The sequence below is a fragment of the Apostichopus japonicus genome, chromosome 5 (assembly GCF_037975245.1).
Source record: "Apostichopus japonicus isolate 1M-3 chromosome 5, ASM3797524v1, whole genome shotgun sequence".
NCBI lineage: Eukaryota > Metazoa > Echinodermata > Holothuroidea > Aspidochirotida > Stichopodidae > Apostichopus > Apostichopus japonicus.
Genome location: NC_092565.1, coordinates 7,903,549 through 7,922,344, shown reverse-complemented (window position 1 = coordinate 7,922,344; position 18,796 = coordinate 7,903,549). Strand labels below are relative to the sequence as shown.

Genomic DNA, 18,796 nt, shown 5'->3' with positions numbered 1-18,796 from the left:
AATGGTAATATAACCATCCAGGTGATAGCTTCAAATATTATTGTCAGTTGACTGTTTTTTGTTCAAAATATGATCAGGGTCATTTTAACACTATTCCATCAGAATTTCACACCAGACACTGCATTAAAAGAAACAAGATTGAAGGAAACTGGAAAGGTTGTCCACCACTGTTATAATGTATCCAAAAATCATAGAAATTTCAATGGGTACTCATACAATGCTTGTAGTCATCGACATTAGATCAATCTCAGAGATTCCTGTCTTTCTGAAACCTCAAGAAGTCCCAAACATACTCGTTTGGCAATTTACGAATTAACGTAACTTACCTGTTTCCTAAACATATATGCAAACTCTGCTCTACCTTAGCCTATTGCAAATGGTAACATTCTTGCACTGGGCCCTCCTTCACAACCTTCTACAGGGGTGGGGGGATTGGGGGCACTGACCTCTCCCTTCCGATGGAATGAAGTAAGTCCTCAAGTAAGGAACTAGATTTGAGCGGATATGAAAATCTCAACGGGAATCACTTAATCTGATTTGTGACGGTAGATTCAGAAGGATGAGGACATTTACCACGAATGGTCAGTGGGGGCGCTGTGTAAAAACAATGTTACCAGTAATTGTAAGCTGGTTAGAGTAAAACTATACAAACAGGAGACAAGTTAGCTACGAGTGAAGTACATTTGACACTTTGAAGGCGTATGTAACGATTATACTGCTTAAAGTGCAATCGACAGTAGTCCGGTTGAGTCGCAAATTATCTGGCAATTTTTTTATTTAATATTCCAAATCAGGTCACAATTGATCATTAAATATGTACTTCCTTGGGAGATGTTTGCATCAAACAACCCTAAACTAGTCAGTACTTATTATTACAAAGTCAATCTTCAAACTGTCTTTGGTCAGACAAGATTGCATATCAGCATACTACATACTGTAGCCACATGCAAAAACATTTGTAAATAACTTGAATTTAATGAAACAGTTAACAAACTGAGCTGTCATGGGATTTTTAGTCCAAAATATCACCAACAATTTAGGACAATTGACCTTAAATGTTGAAGAAATTATTGGGTCTATCAGTGTACCTAGTCTTTAAGGCTAAACTTTATCAATTTATTTTTTGACTCTGGAGACCCACTTTATCTTGTTTCACCATCAACATTACCAACTCACAAATCTCCTTGGCCAAATTGTTTTCTTTCATTATCCTGAACAAAGACTGTACATGGAAGTAGTTCTACCATTTTCGGAAAAATTGTCATGATTCTGTGGGAAGATTTGACAGGTCAAAATACTATCAAACACATAGAGAAGCAGATTACTGTTAGGTTGTGTGGCTAGACGTTATATACCAATTATCTTCCGGTTTGGTTCCCACTATACCTTTCCTTTTTCCTGTTTTTCACAGACATTATATCTTCACTTCTCTGCAGATGGAAACTTCATCAGAGTTTTTGATAGAAAAGCAATGCCTACATATGGTGGCAACAAACTCGACCACTGTAAAACAATACTAAGTCATGAATAAGGTAAATGCACTAGATGAAGAAAAGGACATATTAGGACAGATGCTTAACTGGTCTAAATTCCCTTTTCATGTTTACACAGACATTATGTTCACTTCTTTGAAGATGGAAACTTCATCAGGAGTTTTGAAGAAAAGCAATGCTTACATACATACGGTGACAACAAACTCGTAAAAAAATACTCAAGTCAAGAATAAGGTAAATGCACTACATGAAGAAAAGGACATAATAGGACAGATCCTTAGCTGGGCTAAATGATCTCCCAATAGGAACTTCCTTCAACAAAGAAAAAAATCATTTTTAAGATTGGATTATAAAGAAATTAATATCCACATAACTGATTGCTTTGGATAGATTGGAGTGCAGATGTTGAGTTGAGGCAGGTAAGCAACTCAAATTAATGTCAAAGATAGATTTCATGATAGACAGAGTACATAATAACCAAATGGCTACAGTGTTTGGTAGTTTTTTTCTATTGTACTTCTCATACCCTGAAATCCCTGATAATGTAGACTCCAAGTAGATTCCTAAAATGAAGAAGCATTTTTCTATGTCCAATATTTTCATGGTCAAGTAACTCTAGACCAATGAGTACCAATTCTGGAGTTGTACCCTGTAATTGTAAAGACATTGAGAAATTGGGGAATAGGGGATGGGGAAGGAGGCTCAAAATATAAAACTAAGAAATGATATGTAACATTATAAAAAAAAAAAAAGTTAACGTATCCATCGTCATTGGTCTATAAACAACAGAGAAACAGCTTCCCTTCATCCCACCACATATGCTTGAATTTTTAAATGCTTCATATTTTTGTAAAGTCTATTTTCCGTTATAAAATAGAAATTATGGGGTGTTGTAAATGCTGAATCTTTCTTAACATTGACCTAATAATTAGTGGCATTGAATTTGTCTTTTCTCTCAGACAAAATATAATAGTTCAATTTTGGAATATTCAACAAGAAAAATTAAGTCTTAAACTGTAAACTGGTCTCTTCTATTATTTTGTTGGGATAATGATTCAGTCATGGACAGTTCACTACAAACCGGTACGAATTACCCATTTTGCTATTGAGCTAGATCAATCTTTTATTGAGAGAACAAAAAGTGTAGCTCACTGTGAAAAGCCCGACAAGTGATCACAAAACTCACGGTGAATCCCCCACACGTATCACCTCAACAGAAGGAAGTTGCTGTAAACAGTGCATACTATTTTCGCCCCCTTTCTCTTTTAACCGTTTTCTACAAACTGTAACCTTGACAGTCACATAAAGACCCAAGTAAAACTGTGAGCATCAAGCTAAATTGTCAGGAACTTAATATGCCATTTTGATAACATAAAAAAAAAGTTTAAAATGCAAAGCAAGTTACTGTTTTACAGTCCAATGTGTGACTAGGTTTACTTGTAGTCACATAGCCAAATAACTCTGATACAAAGTTAAAGAACCTCTAAGTTGTGTGTATACAAAAGCTGTGGGGAAAATATGGAATATTTTGTTACATTGAAAGCACACATGAGGTGCAGTAGGTATTACAAATCTTTCTTGTGGAAAAATTGGTTACAGTAGGAGATTTAATATTTATTTATTTCAAGCCGTTGATTTGGAGCTACTTCAGAACACTGCTTTTAATTTAGTTGCTATAAACTTGCTAATACTGGCTTTCCCAAGGAAGCACTCTCTGCCAACATTATGCAACTGTCTGTGTTCAAGATCACAGCTTAGGAGGACATGCACAAAGATTAGCATGAACTGTATTTTACAAACCTAACCTGATGAAATTACAGAAGTTTTCATAATAACCATTATAACATTTTCCACAAAGCACTGTACAAACACAAGGATACTATCAAGCAACAAATTTAAACAATAGGCCAAAATGTTTAAAACACAATAAAACACCATACTCCCAACCAGTAGCTATAAAAGTTAAATATAAACCCTTAAAGATATATATGGGTCTTCAGATCCCTTAAATGAACAGCGTGTTTTTGAGGATAAATATTCTGCTGGCAAACTTTTAGCGACCAGAAGAGATAGCCAAGAGACGGATGAAATAAACACTGCATTTTGCACTCCGGTGTAAATCCAAACACTTACTGGTTTGGATATTTACAAGTAACAAGCATTACCTGTCTCCCCACCATTGTACTGTGCCTAGAATAAATTAGGAACCTTTTAAGATTGTGCGCCCTCTATGACCGGCTCCTCCGGTCAAGGCCCTTCCTTCTCGTTCTACCATCCAAAGTGCCAGCATCTTGCTTTGTTTTGTCTGGATTTTTTTCTAAGTATGGTTATTACTATGAACTTCTGAACAAGCAAATCATATTTTAATGTAAAGTCTGCTGCACACCCGCCACTGTTAGTAAGCTCCAGGCTTAAATACAGTTTTACAGGCCTTAAGTTAGCTGCTCAAGGTTTAAGTTAGCTAGCTCAAAAGTAGTAAGTTATGTTTTAATCACATACAGCAAAGTTTGTGTCCCACAAATATCATGTACTGACTGCATCATGGGTCATTTAAGAAACCTTCACATTCCTGCTGGATGTCCTTTGTTCCTACTATGGATCACGCTTACCAAGCCATATATATTTAGTCTTTGAGAACCCTCACTCCACCTGACCTACATGGTTACAACCCTTTAGCTGCTAAAACTTAGTAATTTATTAACTATTCAACCACAAATACTGTAAAGTTTATGTCTCATAGGCTCACTGCACTGTATTAATGGTGAATTTACCAAAGCAAAGTTTTTCTTTCATTTCATCATTACTGATTCAATTTTGCTGGACTTTCAGCAACAGACTATGGTTTCAGACACCTAATATCTTTCCTTTAACAGTGAACTGTATTCCCAACAAATTGAAAACACAAAAATATTCAACAAAAGTTGGATCTTTAACACAATAAAATCAGTCCTTGAACCTTCACTAGCTATTTGGGAAAGGTGTCTCCTAAAAACTGCACATGGCATTAAGCCACACATCTTCTTCACAAGTTAGAAATTAAAACAGCTATATATATTCTAATCCAAATATTGATTTCCACTTACCCGCAATAATCTAACACATCTGCATTTTTCTCACTTTCAATCGTTACTCATCTCATATAGGATTTTCTTTGTCTCCCAAAATGATTGCACAAAGCCTTGTGTCCTATCTTTTGTAATAATGTATTCATCGTTTGTATCGTATTTAATGGTTAAAAAAAATCGTTTGGTTTTCAGGATCATGTACAGAGGCTAAATAATCACACTCTTTTGTCTTTCTTAACTGTTACCAATATATTTGGGGGGAGGGGGGGTGGAAAGAGGGAGAGAGGTAGATTGGAGTTTATTTGAAATGGAGGCAAGTAAGGGAGAATTTATACAGATAAAGACTAATTTATTTCATTTTTCTCATTTTTTTTGTCAAGTTTCTTTGCTTTCAAGTATTGCGGCTTTGTGTATTTGGTCGGCAGTTTTTATTATTTAAGAATCAAAACCAAGTAGTACTCAAAATACAATTTGTAATTAATCAAGCAATTTTTTTTCACCAAATGAAGGTAAACAAGAGATTAAGTCTCCACAATTCATCACCCAGACATTGTTCCATGTTGGTATGAATCGCAAGTTAAAGACAGAGGGGATAATATCAGCATTTTTAAATCAATAGTTGACGTAAGATGATCGAAATAAACTGTGGAATACCCCACAACATACAATAGTCATGCTTCCATGCAACCAGTACGCACAAACATGATAAACAGAAAATGAGCGTACCTGAGTAAAGAACTGGACAAATTTCAAGGATACTGTACCAATGAAGTGCTCATAGCAAGTGAGAAAGGTAAACTTAGGAATTCTTCAGACTTCAGAAACCCTTACACAGGAAGGCTTAAGCTGAAGATTGTTGATACGGATGGTTGAAAATGCAGTCGGAAATAAAATGTTACGTATATGAATAGGTACAACTGGAAGGAAGGGGGCAGTGACCCAAAGAGGGCAATTGGGGGCCAAGTGTGAGAAGTTCACCAGTTGTTATATATCGGCTAAGTAGATGATAGTGCATGTGTATAGGAGATAGGTAATATCGTTAACAGTAAATACATGATATTTCCGTATCAAATAGCTTTTGAAAAGCTGAATAAAGCTTCTTTAATGCCAAAAGGCTGAGGAACAGAGAATAGTTTGCAATTTACAATGCTTGTTGTGCTGAACTTGAAAGGGTTGATTCAATATTTCAAATGGAATGAGTGAGTGATTGAGTGAATGATCCTCCTTCAAAAACAATCAAAGCTATTCATAATGAACAATAAAAACCTATCAACACAAGGAAGTTAAACCAGAAGGCCAGTTAACTCTGTGATTGAACTGGCTTTCTGGTTTCCTTACTATACAATTTGCTCAAACTTCCACATAACAACCGGACCAATGTAGATCAAGTGAGTTAAATTTGTCCAAGAGTTATGTGATAACCAGGAAAGATCAGAGATTTCCAGCTCTTTATGTGTAGCACTCCCCTGTGGGTATTAACCATTTAATTCACTGGTATGGATTTACAATACCAAATTTTTATTCCAAAATGTTTCAATATCCAGAAAGAACAGTCTTCCTATGTGAAATATAGATACATAGATGCATGAACAAAAGGACATTTTCATTAACCAATTTTGAGCTAGCAAATCAGCTCTGCCACCAACCATCCCTTTTAATACATGTATGTTATTGATGAATGAGAGTTACATGACATTCTTTATACACTGTGAAATATTTTCACAGGGCCTGGTGAGTGCGTTTTAAAGTAACATTATCAACTCCTTGAAGCAGATTTCATTTCCTGGAAGACTTAAAGAACCCCTTCACAAAACTAAACTGACCTGAATTTGATGAAACTGTGTTCACCAAAAGATGATCATAGCATTGGAGAATTCAAAGATAAATTGCTTTAATATTGGAGTTATCATGTTGAAAATGTTTTCAGACTTTTAACACCCATTGACCTCATTTGACCTTTGGCCTCTACAAATTTCAATAAGGTTCTTGACCTCACCAAGCTGGATCTACAACAACGATGTACTTCTTGAGTTATCTTGTTCACAAGAGTTTCAGACTTTGACTTAAATTGTTCACCACAAATGACTCACCAAACTGGATCTGCATACCAGGTATGAGGTTCAATAAAGACATACTGTTTGAGTTATCGTATTTACAGTTTTCAGACTTTGACCCTTGTTGACCCCAAAATGACCATTGAACTTCACGCAAAAGAATAGAGTTCTTCAACTCAACTCAGACATAGATCTTGCAGGCCACAGTGAAATTTTGTATCTTACCGGAGGGCCACAATCCCTAACGTTGTATCTTTGAGATGGGAATGTTACAATATATGGTAAGTTAAAAAGGTTTGTAATGTTCTACATTCACTATGTTCATATGTTATGATTCATATCCTATCACATGTAGATCCTTAGCCTACACAAAACTGCCCAAAGTATACATATTTCATGTCTTTCATTGTCATAAGGTTCTCTGGCTTGCTTTAATAGGAAGCGTTTTGAGAAGCATCTCAAGAGTTGCAAAAATTTTAACTCAATGGACGCATGAGGCTTTCGGGCCACACTTTGGCCACCTCTGATCTACTGCAGTGTAATGGTACTATTCACAATGCACTTATTGATACTGGTTTGATGTGTAAAATACTGGCTGTAAGCTTATTGGGTTAGGTCTGTAATTTGTTATAGGGTATCTAATATTGGCATTGGTCTGTACATTGCAATACTGTAGCTTGTTGGTATTGGTTTGTAGTTGTATACTCTTACACTAACTTATTTTCATTGGTCTGTAGTTTGTAATACCTATGGTACTAGCCTATTTACTTTGGTCTGTACATTTTAATACCACGCCAATGTAGTTTGATATGTTATTTGGCTTTGTTTTGTAAGTTTCAAATTAGTTTAGAAGATTAGCTTAATATTGATAAAAGAAATTTAATTCGATCACATTATCACTTTTTCTCCATTTGCATCACAAATGGGAGGTTCGCATAGTTTCGTTTTTTTTTTAATATATCTGTACGGACAAAAACCATTATGTGATAGGCAATCATCTATGTACTTACACATTGGGTAACAATTTGCAGATACATTTCTTATGTTAATCCAGAAAGCTTATTCTTTGGTTTATTAAATTCAAATTGTACTTAAAAACAGTGGCATCAATACAAGAAATCACATGACTAAATTAAAAGACAACTCACCAGAGAATAAAATATTCAATCTAGGATTATATTAAGCAATTTATGTGTATAAGTTGTAGGTCAGTATTAAACATACATTTAGCAAACTCTACATTTAAATTTATATATATATTTCTCTTAATGTTTCGTGATGAGTCTTTAGCTTATTATAAAACAGCTCTCCAATGGCAATGACAATGAAACTGCAGAGACCTAACACCAAAACACAACATGTTCAGCACAATATATTCAACAACAATGAAATGTATATCTGATAAAATATGCTTTGCTAATGTTACTTTATTTGCTCTGTATCAAACTTAACACTTTCATTGGTTCAAACACCTATTTATTGGCATATGACTGTATTAAATGTATCCTTCCATATCACAATTGTGAAAGTTGTGTCAGAATTTTATTGGCACTGTTAGCTTTCCAAAGAACACATCAGTGGACACTATTTTGTACAGTACATCATATATAACCTACTGTGTCAGTTCTCAGTACTTACAGATCGAGAATGCGAGACAGCCACGGATTTCCATCCTCTTCCTCCCTGTTCAGCAGAAATGCACAATGTAGGCCTCCAGCCCAAGATCTGCCTAACCACTAATCTATGCACACACACACACTATACTGTATACAGAATGTATGTACACAGTAAACTGCCCTAGCTGTGTGGCTCCTCAGTCTCTCTTAATACCATGTAGACTGCTAAATATACCAGCAAAATATATGTTTGCAAAAGACATGTGGTCTAAATCCCACAACCAAAGAGCCTAACAGTACACATAAGATAGACCAGATGTTCTGTTAACCTACAGGCCAAACTCTGTTATGATAGCCGCCTGCCAGTGGAGGTTTCCAAGCATGCAATCATTTTGGGAGTTTAGACTTGCCTGTTTTTTGTCTGTTTTCCTGATGGCAGTGAGTTTCACAATGGGTATACTACACACTAGTTTAAGGAGAGAGTGCAGGCAGGATGGTTGGCTTTGGGAAGAGTGTAAGGCTCCGTCAAAATATCCATTCAGGATGAAAACTGTCTCTTTGAGCTTTGTTACTTGCATTTGCATTCAAGAAAAGCTTCTTTTCAAAGTTGTATGCATTTTGTATCACAACGCAAAACTGCATTTACAATACATCTCTTACACATCTCAATACACCACAATAGTCCAATACTGACAGAAAGTGAGACCAGAGCAGCATACAACCCTACAGCTCAGTTGAAATTCCATCACGGAAATAACTTGTTCTGGATGTCTCACAAATCCGGGCAAAATCATCATTGATCACCATGAACTGCCATATGGTGAAAAAAGTCATTCTACCCTGTTTTGAAAAGCCAACTATGTTCCTATAGCAACAAACATTTTTAAAGCCATGGTAAGCTTCCAGCTTATGTCAATATCAACAATTTTTCCATGGGAAAAAAAATGGGAAGAAAACATATAAACACACAAACTCCAAATCTCATCGACGAAGCTCTTCAAACAATACTTTCTACAATATGATGAAGTTGAACTATATGCAGTAGCCTCAGGAAGAGGTACATTCATGACCAAATAGGTGTCACCATCAAAAGGAAAATTCTTCCTCCCCTCTCCCTGCCTGGCTCCCCCCCTCTCTCTCCCCCATCTTCCTCAATGAAATTAAGAATTTGTTTTAGTCATCAGATTTGAAGTCTCCTTTTACTCAAAGACTCCCGTTTGATAAACTTAATAGCAGATCTGCGAGAATACCTGGAAAAATGTTCTTACAATTCCCTCTGCCATTAATCCCTCCTACACCCCTTTTCTCCCAACAACGGAAGAAAAAGAGAAAGTACTTTTCTCAGCAGAAAGGGTTAGTGTGGGAACTGGGTAATCAGTAAGAACTTATATGGCATTATCAGAGCACACTGCAATAAAATTCAACAAATTAATTAAAAGTATGTTGTAATTACAGGTCTCACTTCTCATGCAGAAACAAATCACTCACAAGAATCCTGACAGATTTTTTTTAGGATAGCAGCATTAACTGGCAAACAAGATGAAATCGTGCTATTGGTCTCTTACCAAGTGATCCTGAGAATACAAGAAGTGAAACAGTACCCACTTCATGTAAGAAAATTGTTTGTCACAAACAAGTCCAGAACTAGGGCTGAGATCTATTGTAACCACTCAATCCCTACCAGTAAGGAGAACGTGAGAAACCACAGTTCCTGTAGAAAGTATTCATCAGGCTGTGAACTTGTCCAATTTTAACAATGAGGCTACCTATACACTGGAAAGGTGGTTAAATGACAGGGTACTCCTGTACTTGGGTGAGAATTTGGATACCTTTGATCACGACGTCACATACCCCAGTTATAAACTATAACATATTTTCTTGTGCAGTACCAGTATAACAAATCCTTATAGACCCTCACAGAACAAAAACATGACTGAAGACAGTGCTTTTCACTAGTTTGATATCAGTATCACAGACCTGTGGAATGAGACTCTAATTGGACTATCTGCTATATCCATGTGAAGGATACATGTACATGTTCCTTTAGCAAATAAGCTACACAAATTATTTTCAAGAAAAGCAATACAAAAAGTTTCTAAAATGTCAATACAAAAGAAGTACAAAAACCATTCACAATATAAGACTTTTCCTTACTTTGTCATGATACAAGACTTAACTGTTTTTCAGAACACCTAAAGAAACAGGTCACGAAACAGACTTTTTCCAAGAATCAGAAATTTTCCACGAAGAAGGAAAGTACAAGTAGATTTGGGAGGATGAAAATCCAACACAAGAAAATGAGATGTAGGACTTCTGTATGGTAGGTTCCAAAGGAAGAGTTCAATGACCTCATTGAGGGTCATTGGGGGGATAAGCTATAAGCAGGATCAACGCAACACTTGGCATGTAAAGTGAGTCAGAGGTACCACGTCCAATCGGGAAACTGGTACCAAAGGTAGATTGCACAACAACCTGGAACATTAAAATTCCAGGTGGTTGCGTGTCATAAAGAGTGGCCAGCCTCAATAAACTTTGTAAAAACTCCTTTCAAGTCATACTAACAACAGAAATTTACCAATTATGACAAATACATTGCTACTGTCCACTTGACTGTTTCCCATTTTAACCTCTGGTGATCTCAAGTTCTAAGAACCTTTTGCCTCCACAAGAACCATATGAGATTCTTTATATTTATAAGGAAGTTATACTTCACAAATGAGACCAATCATTCTATATTCCTCAAGAAATCTTGCTAAACAGGGTTCCGAGTTGTGACCTTTATGGAAGTCAACTAACTGTGACCTTCACAAAAGTTTAATACTCCTTGCATATCATAACAGAGGCATGAACACAATTTACTCCCTTTATGATTTTAGGAGACAATATTTCAAATCAGACTTTCTGAGATGACCTTTGATCTCCCTCAAATATACGTTTTGAACATGGCTGACAGCATTTCACCTTAAGATTCACTAAAGTCTAAATGTTTGAATTTTTGTGAAGCACAAGAGCAATCCACTAAAACTGCCCCAGTTACCTTACCAAGAGAATCACTTCTGTTATTATCACCATTGAGTTCTCTGAACCTCAAATGACCTTTGACTACTCCCAAAACAATAGGAACCTTTCACAAACAAAGCCACAGGTCAAGTATGACAACTATTGTGGTTATGACAAAATAATCACACCAGGCAACAGATTACAGAGTGGACACATCAGCAAAATTTAATTTTACTACTAATTTTCAAGTTGGTCTTCATTAACCATTTCAATCACCATTTGAAGAGAAGAGAGGTTCATTTTGAAAACTGCAAAGTTACCTGTATTGTTCCCTGCTTGCTGTCTCCTGGAGTGAGTTGTCTCGTACCTTGAAGAAAAAGGCCTCGATCGTGACTCTGTCCGTTCAACAGCCGAATGCTGCACGCGGGACGACTGTGTTTCTCCACCCTGATTGAAATTTTGAGAGCTTGAACTTGACGAGGAAGACTGAAGTGAATAATGTTGCCAAGGTGATCTTTGTCTCGTCAGGCCTCTACTACAGGCCAATGTGCTCCTTCCCTCAGGCTCTCTCACTACACTACCCTCGAGTTCTACTTCACTTGAACTTTGAATAGCCAAAGTATTTTCCAATTCAAAATTTTCACGTAGTGTCCTTTTCACACCTCTCTGCTGCTTTCTCTTGCCAATTCTTCTCAAGTAAAGTTGATGATGGCGTGGATTTCCATCAATTCTGCCATTTGGGGCAATCCGCATACTCAGCCGCAGAAGTAGTTCGTCCAACGCTTATATTCACAATCTTCACACTACTGCCCTCCGCACGTTACAAATCACCTGCAAAGAATTGAATGCAAAGAGGATAGTCTATTTAAGCCCCTCCATGCTAACATAGGTTGCGTCCACATTTGTCGGCAGTTCATACATGCCATACGTGTAAGTGTTTTACAGCTATAGGTGCTTCTAGGAATATCCAGCCTCTCCTAAGGTAACATACTACACTATGTATTTGACAAGTACTTAGGATGTTGGCCCTTCATCATGCTCAGAATTTAGGCCTAACATAGCTTCCGTTGAATGGGAAGTCAAATAATGCACAATAGAAATCTTGTTGACAACTTGATCTACATGAAATTTGCTCTGATGCTTGGATAAATTGATGAACAATTTTTGTTCTGTAAAGCTACAAACCCTAGTTGCTAATCAAGTCATACATACATGTATAGCAGTCATTTTATGGCATATGGTTTGTCCTCTGTTATGAATCCCACTCCCATTTAACCAATGAGACTGGGAATAACAACAAGTTTAGAGAAGACTTCTCTAGCCTAGACCTGTAATATATTGTCCTTATTGACTCCATACTTATATACCAACTTGTCCAAGTTCTGAAAGTATGTTAATTTTCATGTACATGGAAAGTACAGTTGTGTAAGTAGGGTTCCCATATGTCTATGGTGGAAAAGCGGGATGCCACGTCCTCTGGGAGAAGCCTAAGGGTATGAAACTTGGCAATTATGAAGAGATCTTCATACCAAGCATTGGCATATTTATACACCGATTTAGTATGTCCAGTGTAAAATATTGCTTATATTGCATTAAGTTGGTACTTGCGGCAAAGCTTACAGTTCTTATATGCGGCAATGAATAATTAATGTTTATGAGTTGAGAATGACTGATATTATGCTTCGGAATCAGTCGAATGTATGGTGATACCTACTACATGTGGTTTAAAACTTTATTGTTAGTTTGTATTTTGGCAATTTTGTCTGCAGTGGAAAAAAAATGAAATTTAATGGCAAAAACTGGTAAAACCCTGATTAAACAAGATGAATGGTAACCCTAGTGATAAAAGTATGCTGTATTGACCCCAAATATGCTAGATATTCAAATATGGTCATCTTTGGCCAAAATTCTCAAACTGTTTTTAAGACAACCTTCGAGGAAATTGTCCTCACATTGACATTCAGTCATCCTGTGTGTTCCTTAGCAATGTCTGAGAACAATTTGGAGGGTTAAGATCTCACCTCCAGGAAAATACATTTTGAAAACTTCTAGCAATTATAGCGAGCTATAATTTGGGGCCTATACTGACTACCTTTCATGTGTGCTGGTGTAGGAATGCACTTTGCACAAAATGTTCATCAAACATGAGGGTGGGCATTGGAGGTATTTTGAGAGATGAACTGTTGGCTTAGGTTAATCAGTAATGATACTTTCAAATACTAATTTGTGGTCATGTGCCTATGTTTAACTTGGGCCTTACTACTAGTACTAGTGTTAGGCCTAGGAGTCGTAGGACTAGTATAGGAGGTGTAGCCTATGTGTGCTTTCCCTTTACTGTTAGTGTTACTGTTAGACCAGAGGTCAGCGGTTCATCGTTTCAAATGAAACTTCATAACATTTACACATAAGGTTTACCTATTTTACAGTAACAGCCAGTGATATGTGTAGCCAGTAGGCCCTACCTAAGTTTTAACTGAGTTAACCAACTAACGTTTGTGTTGGTATTTGGCTAGCCCTAGCATAGGTCCATTCAACAATAATCGAAGGCCTAAACTATTCACTTAGGCTAGTGGGCCTTTTAGACTAACTTAAACATGGCTATTTCAGTTAAGGTGTTAGGCCTAGGCCTAGATAATAAATTCATGTTAATGGTGATAATGATAGTTGATAAACACAGAGATAACTGAAGCCCTACGTACTAGACTAGCTACCCATTAACGTTAGGCTATGCATACAGAAAATTTCAGATAACACTACACTACAAACACTAACTTACAATTATGAGTCAAAATAAGATATAGAACCGGTGAAACACCAACCTTTTGCACATTATAATATAGATGTTCTGTCCGATGCTTTATCCACTGTTGAGTCCAAACAAACAACTTACAGGGTATGGGGTTCCAACCTTGGGTTACTCTCGATTCCAGCCTATTATTATGAGTACTGTGCTGACTGCTTACACTTTTACTGCTAGTGACTGACATTCATTTTATGATATAGGCTTGCCTGTGTTTTCATATGCATAGTATATACTCTACCACACAAATCGCGGAGATATTGGAGCCCAGTCAATATGTACGAAGGCGGTTTAGTGTGTATATTCGTGTTATGTATAGCCACAGTACGCAGAATCGTTCTTTGCGGTCGATTCGTACCGTAGATTGTGCCTCCATGCATATAGGGTCAGGATACTATACCATCTGCAGAATATGCAGAGGGCCATGAGCAACAAGGGTTCATATTCAGCTGGTGGAATTCAAGAGAACCACATCTTACCAGGAAGTTGTTGCAGTTCCCACATTGTACGGAATTAGGCCTTAGCAGACAAGTAACCACAGGGTGGCTGAAGAAGGAGGGAAGTTTGGGGCAAGCCTCCCCGACAAATATCTGTCAATTCCCCTTAAAAACAGAAGTCGAGATACACCCTGGGCCTTAGTCTAATATTAGCATCAACTTAATGATGGACTAGATCACTTGTGGGAAAATTGTGGCCAGCATGTAATGGGCAAACTATGTGACGCTTGCACATTTTTACTTACATTGAATAAGATATTTTTACATAAATTGCGGACAAAGTGCATGTTGAACACCTTTACATACATGCACATTGTCCCCAAGTCTTTCACTATGCAAGGTTAGATTTCCATTCCTGTCAAAAGAGAAGGTACATCCTCAATTACTTGAAATAAGGGAAATAGAAAAAGAAAACCAATGCCAAGTCCCGTGACGTCACAGAATAACTGGCCGTAGACGATAACTTGAACAGGCCTGGCTGAAAATGGCATTTACTATTTCAATGCCTGACATTACCTAGGTTACCCTTCAACGAATTAAACAATTTTCAATAATATTATCTAACCTGCCCTTGTAAAGGATCAACAGTAACAGCAATGTGGTGTGTGTATAACGCGTAACTTTACTATCCAGAATAATCACCCATTGTATGCATAGTTCAAAGCACTGCTATAAGAATTCACAGCTTCCGTGTGGACTAAATTCAACATGCATTACCACGCCATCGATTTTATGAGGAGTTTACGTTCACATAAATTACAATCAATGGCAAAAATTACTACCTTCGGCCCATATATTGAACAAGAATAGAAAGAAATAGCAAATAAACGTGTACCCTATAAGAAATACAAACATGAGTTGCATTTTTGCCAGACAAAAAAGTCCCAAACTCGTAAGCAGGTTTTCCAGTAAACGCCCATGGTGATCGGGTGAGGAAGGAGTGGGACCGATAGGGGACGGGTAAAATTGTCAGGCTTGTGTCAGTATAGGCCCCAAATTAGAGCACGCTATAATTGCTAGATGTTTTCAAAAATACTTTCCTGTAGAGGTCTCCAAATTGTTCTCAGACATTTTTAAGGAACACATAAGTGGACTAAATGTCCCAGTGAGGAAAGTTTCCTCGAAGGTTGTAATAAAACAGTTTAATAATTTGGACCAAAGGTGACCATATTTGAATATCTAGCATATTTGGGGCCCAAATAGCACACCTTAAACTTTTGTATGACAGACTTCTGCCAGAAATTTTAGGTTCGGTAATATTTTCATTCAGAGAAATAAATCACATTCCTGTCATAGCTAAGCCTTCAAAGTAATCTCTTCTTTTTCTTTTTTTTTCTTTTGCTTTTCTTTTCTTTTCTTTGTTTTGTTTTTTTTCTTTTGCTTTTCTTTTCTTTGTTTTGTTTTCTTTTGTTTTCTTTACTCCTCTGTCTTTTCTTCTCTTTTGTTTTGGGGGATATAGGGTGTAAGATAAGATAGTTGATTCATTTTGTGTCATTTTTTTTAAACGAAGCTAAAATAGCATGTAAGTTCGAGAAAATCAAAAAACAATAGTTTAGTGTAGTAGACAAAAAGGATCAGGAGGGACACTCAAGTCCCCACCAAATACCCAATATGAGAGGGGGGGGGGGGACTGAAGACACACAAAAAATCAGGCTCGATTACAATGCTTAAAGTGCTTGTCCAAAGCATTCTTAAACCCATTCACACTACTTGCATACAACTTTCTCAGGCTAACCGTTCCACTCATTCACAACCCTTAGAGAAAAGTTATGCCGAATATTAATCCTACATTGTAACTTCTGGAGTTTAAGACAATGACCTCTGGTACATCTACTATTACGTATTAGCAAACATGAAAAAGTCAGTGAAGGATAAATTGTAAAACAATACACAATCTTGAAAACCTGAATCGAGTCACCTCGTAACCTCCTAAGCTCCAGTATGGTGAGATTCAGCAGCTGTAACCGCTTATAATAAAGGAACACCTCATCCTAGAAGCCCTCCTCTGATGAATGAAATGAATCATAATAAATAATTATGCCTGCAAGTAGACTGAGCTTGAAATGACTTTACTATGAAATTCCTGTTTATGGAACAGTCTCGAACATCGCCAGATGACCATGCTCTCAAATTGATGCCTAATCCTGTAGCACAATGACACATCAATGTGACCACAAATCAACTCATATAGGATATCCCACATGTAAATAGGGCCTCATTACTTGATGTGAAAATTGGGGCGAAACTTAAACCAGGTTCGGTGCTTTAAAGTTTGAAAAGAACCGTCCTGGGTCAGTGAAAAGGCTGTGATTCAGAGACTAAACCGTTCACCGCTAAAATGTTCAATTTCTATACAAAGCCAATGACATGGAAGCTTCGGAACAACAAAACTGTCAGCGATCTGTGGAGTACATGTAGGATATAGAACGTGGACACGTCTACAAAATAATATGGTGAAGTGGAGTAGGAAGTTGGTAACTAACTGTTGAGTCCTTGCTCTGCACCTCGACATGATTATCTGCTCTTCTCGATGGCTCTTCTCGATGGAAAGGTAAACTGCGCCCTCACTTTATGCGCTTTCTCTTGGTCGAAGTAAAGGGCTAACATGGATCATGGAGGTAAAAACAAACATGAGTAGAGTATTAAGGTAAACAACGTTATGTTCCGAATGATGTGAAACAACATTTATGTCATCCGAGTAGGATCTCGAGGCCCCTGGCGTGTATATATAACAGAAATGAGGCCAGTAGGACGAAAACATACATTTCTATTGTTTGACTCACTATTCCTCGATCGGTGAGTTAACTGAATTTTCAGTACAGTTGACGTAAAAGAGGAACACTGCACTTTGTTCAGTAGGCTCCCTCTTTATATCATGGGGAAATGAGGTTGGGGAAGGATGGAACAAACTTAACATTCAGGTAACGTGGGCTATTTCTAGTGATATATGGGTATATATTTACAAAAGGAAATATTCTGGCTGGGTCGTTGAAATATGGAACGGATTCATCAAAACCTTAACAACTCTCACCACAATTTTGTTTTTCATTGTTTAGCCTTTTCGGGAAGGATAACGCTTGTTGTATTAAAAACGTCCGTAAAATCTACTTTTCATTTCTTTATAGAATCCTATCAAAAATAAATATCTTACAAATAGATCGAACAGTTCGGACAGACTACTGCAATTAGTGATATTTAACTTGTTTTTGTCATTGTACAAGATAAAACAAGTCAAAGAAAGATGATGGCGACAAACCATATGCTAGCCATCTCCAAACGCAATCACATGTTGTTGTTTTTTTGTATATATTTCTCTCATCTACGTAACTGTTAAAAGAAAAGTAGTACCACCTCTGCCAACCCTATTCCTGCCCTCTCCTTTACTTCGCATTACTTGGCATTATCTTCACCATGCAGATTTATCAGCACTAATGTTTTCTCGATATTTTAGCGCTTCCGAAATATCCAAACGTTGTTACTGTTTTCCGCTATAGCGCCGCCATATTTAGAAAACACGTTACTGAAAGATAAGAAACATGGATGTGGAAGTATTGCATAATCATTGCTCGTTATATCCAGTTAAAAACACGACAGTGGCGTATCTGATTTTACTTTAGATGTCTTTTGTGAGTATGGGTTGGGTTTAAACAGTCGACAAGAGAATATGAGTAGTTAGCAGGTAACCTTCAAAAGTAGAAAGTTTGTATATGTATATGAATACTTTGGGCCCCACCCTCGCCACTAGCAGTAAGCCAGTAACAAAACAGTGATTTTCCTCCACCCCCCTTTCCCACCTCTATTGTCGCATTACTTATTTAAAGATATGTGTGGCTCTGGACATGCCTCAATTACCCCCTCCCCCCCCCAAAAAAAATCCTCTTACGATAACAACCACACAATTTGTAATAGAATAACCTATATGATAATTGAGACAATAGTGATGGGCCCTTACAGTTCTGGGCACATGTTTGATTGCCTGACCGATGAGTCCACCCGGCGTGCATGTATGTAACTGAACTGAGCTAAGCTGAGTTGAACCTATAACTCAATTAAACTTAGCTTCCGATAAATAACAGGAAAAACAGAAAACAAGATGGAATTTACTGTTGGCTTCCTAGCCCTTGGGATTCACAGAAGTGAACTGAACTAAGCTGAACGAAACTGATGTAAATTAAACTAAGCTTAATTAAACTTAACTAATCTAAACTGAATTGAACAATACCCTGCAGTAAGCTAAACTTAGCTTATAAACTGAACTTAACTTGGCATTG

General features: G+C 37.1%; 1 protein-coding gene across 2 annotated transcripts in view; it reads right to left on the bottom strand.

The window, feature by feature from the left end:
- The window catches only part of LOC139967498 (E3 ubiquitin-protein ligase RNF38-like), a 48,937-nt gene extending 34,591 nt beyond the window's left edge, over positions 1–14,346 (bottom strand). The window contains exons 1-2 of one of the 2 annotated variants that reach the window (XM_071971376.1): positions 14,048–14,346; positions 11,549–12,059 (exon numbers count right to left, since the gene is read on the bottom strand). In XM_071971376.1, the coding sequence (XP_071827477.1) occupies positions 11,549–11,981 (433 nt within the window). In that variant the 5' untranslated portion in view covers positions 11,982–12,059; positions 14,048–14,346. Of the gene's footprint in view, positions 1–8,250; positions 9,333–11,548; positions 12,060–14,047 lie in introns of those variants that run through there. The other variant, XM_071971377.1, reaches the window with a different exon arrangement.
- Between the last annotated feature and the right edge of the window lie 4,450 nt (positions 14,347–18,796).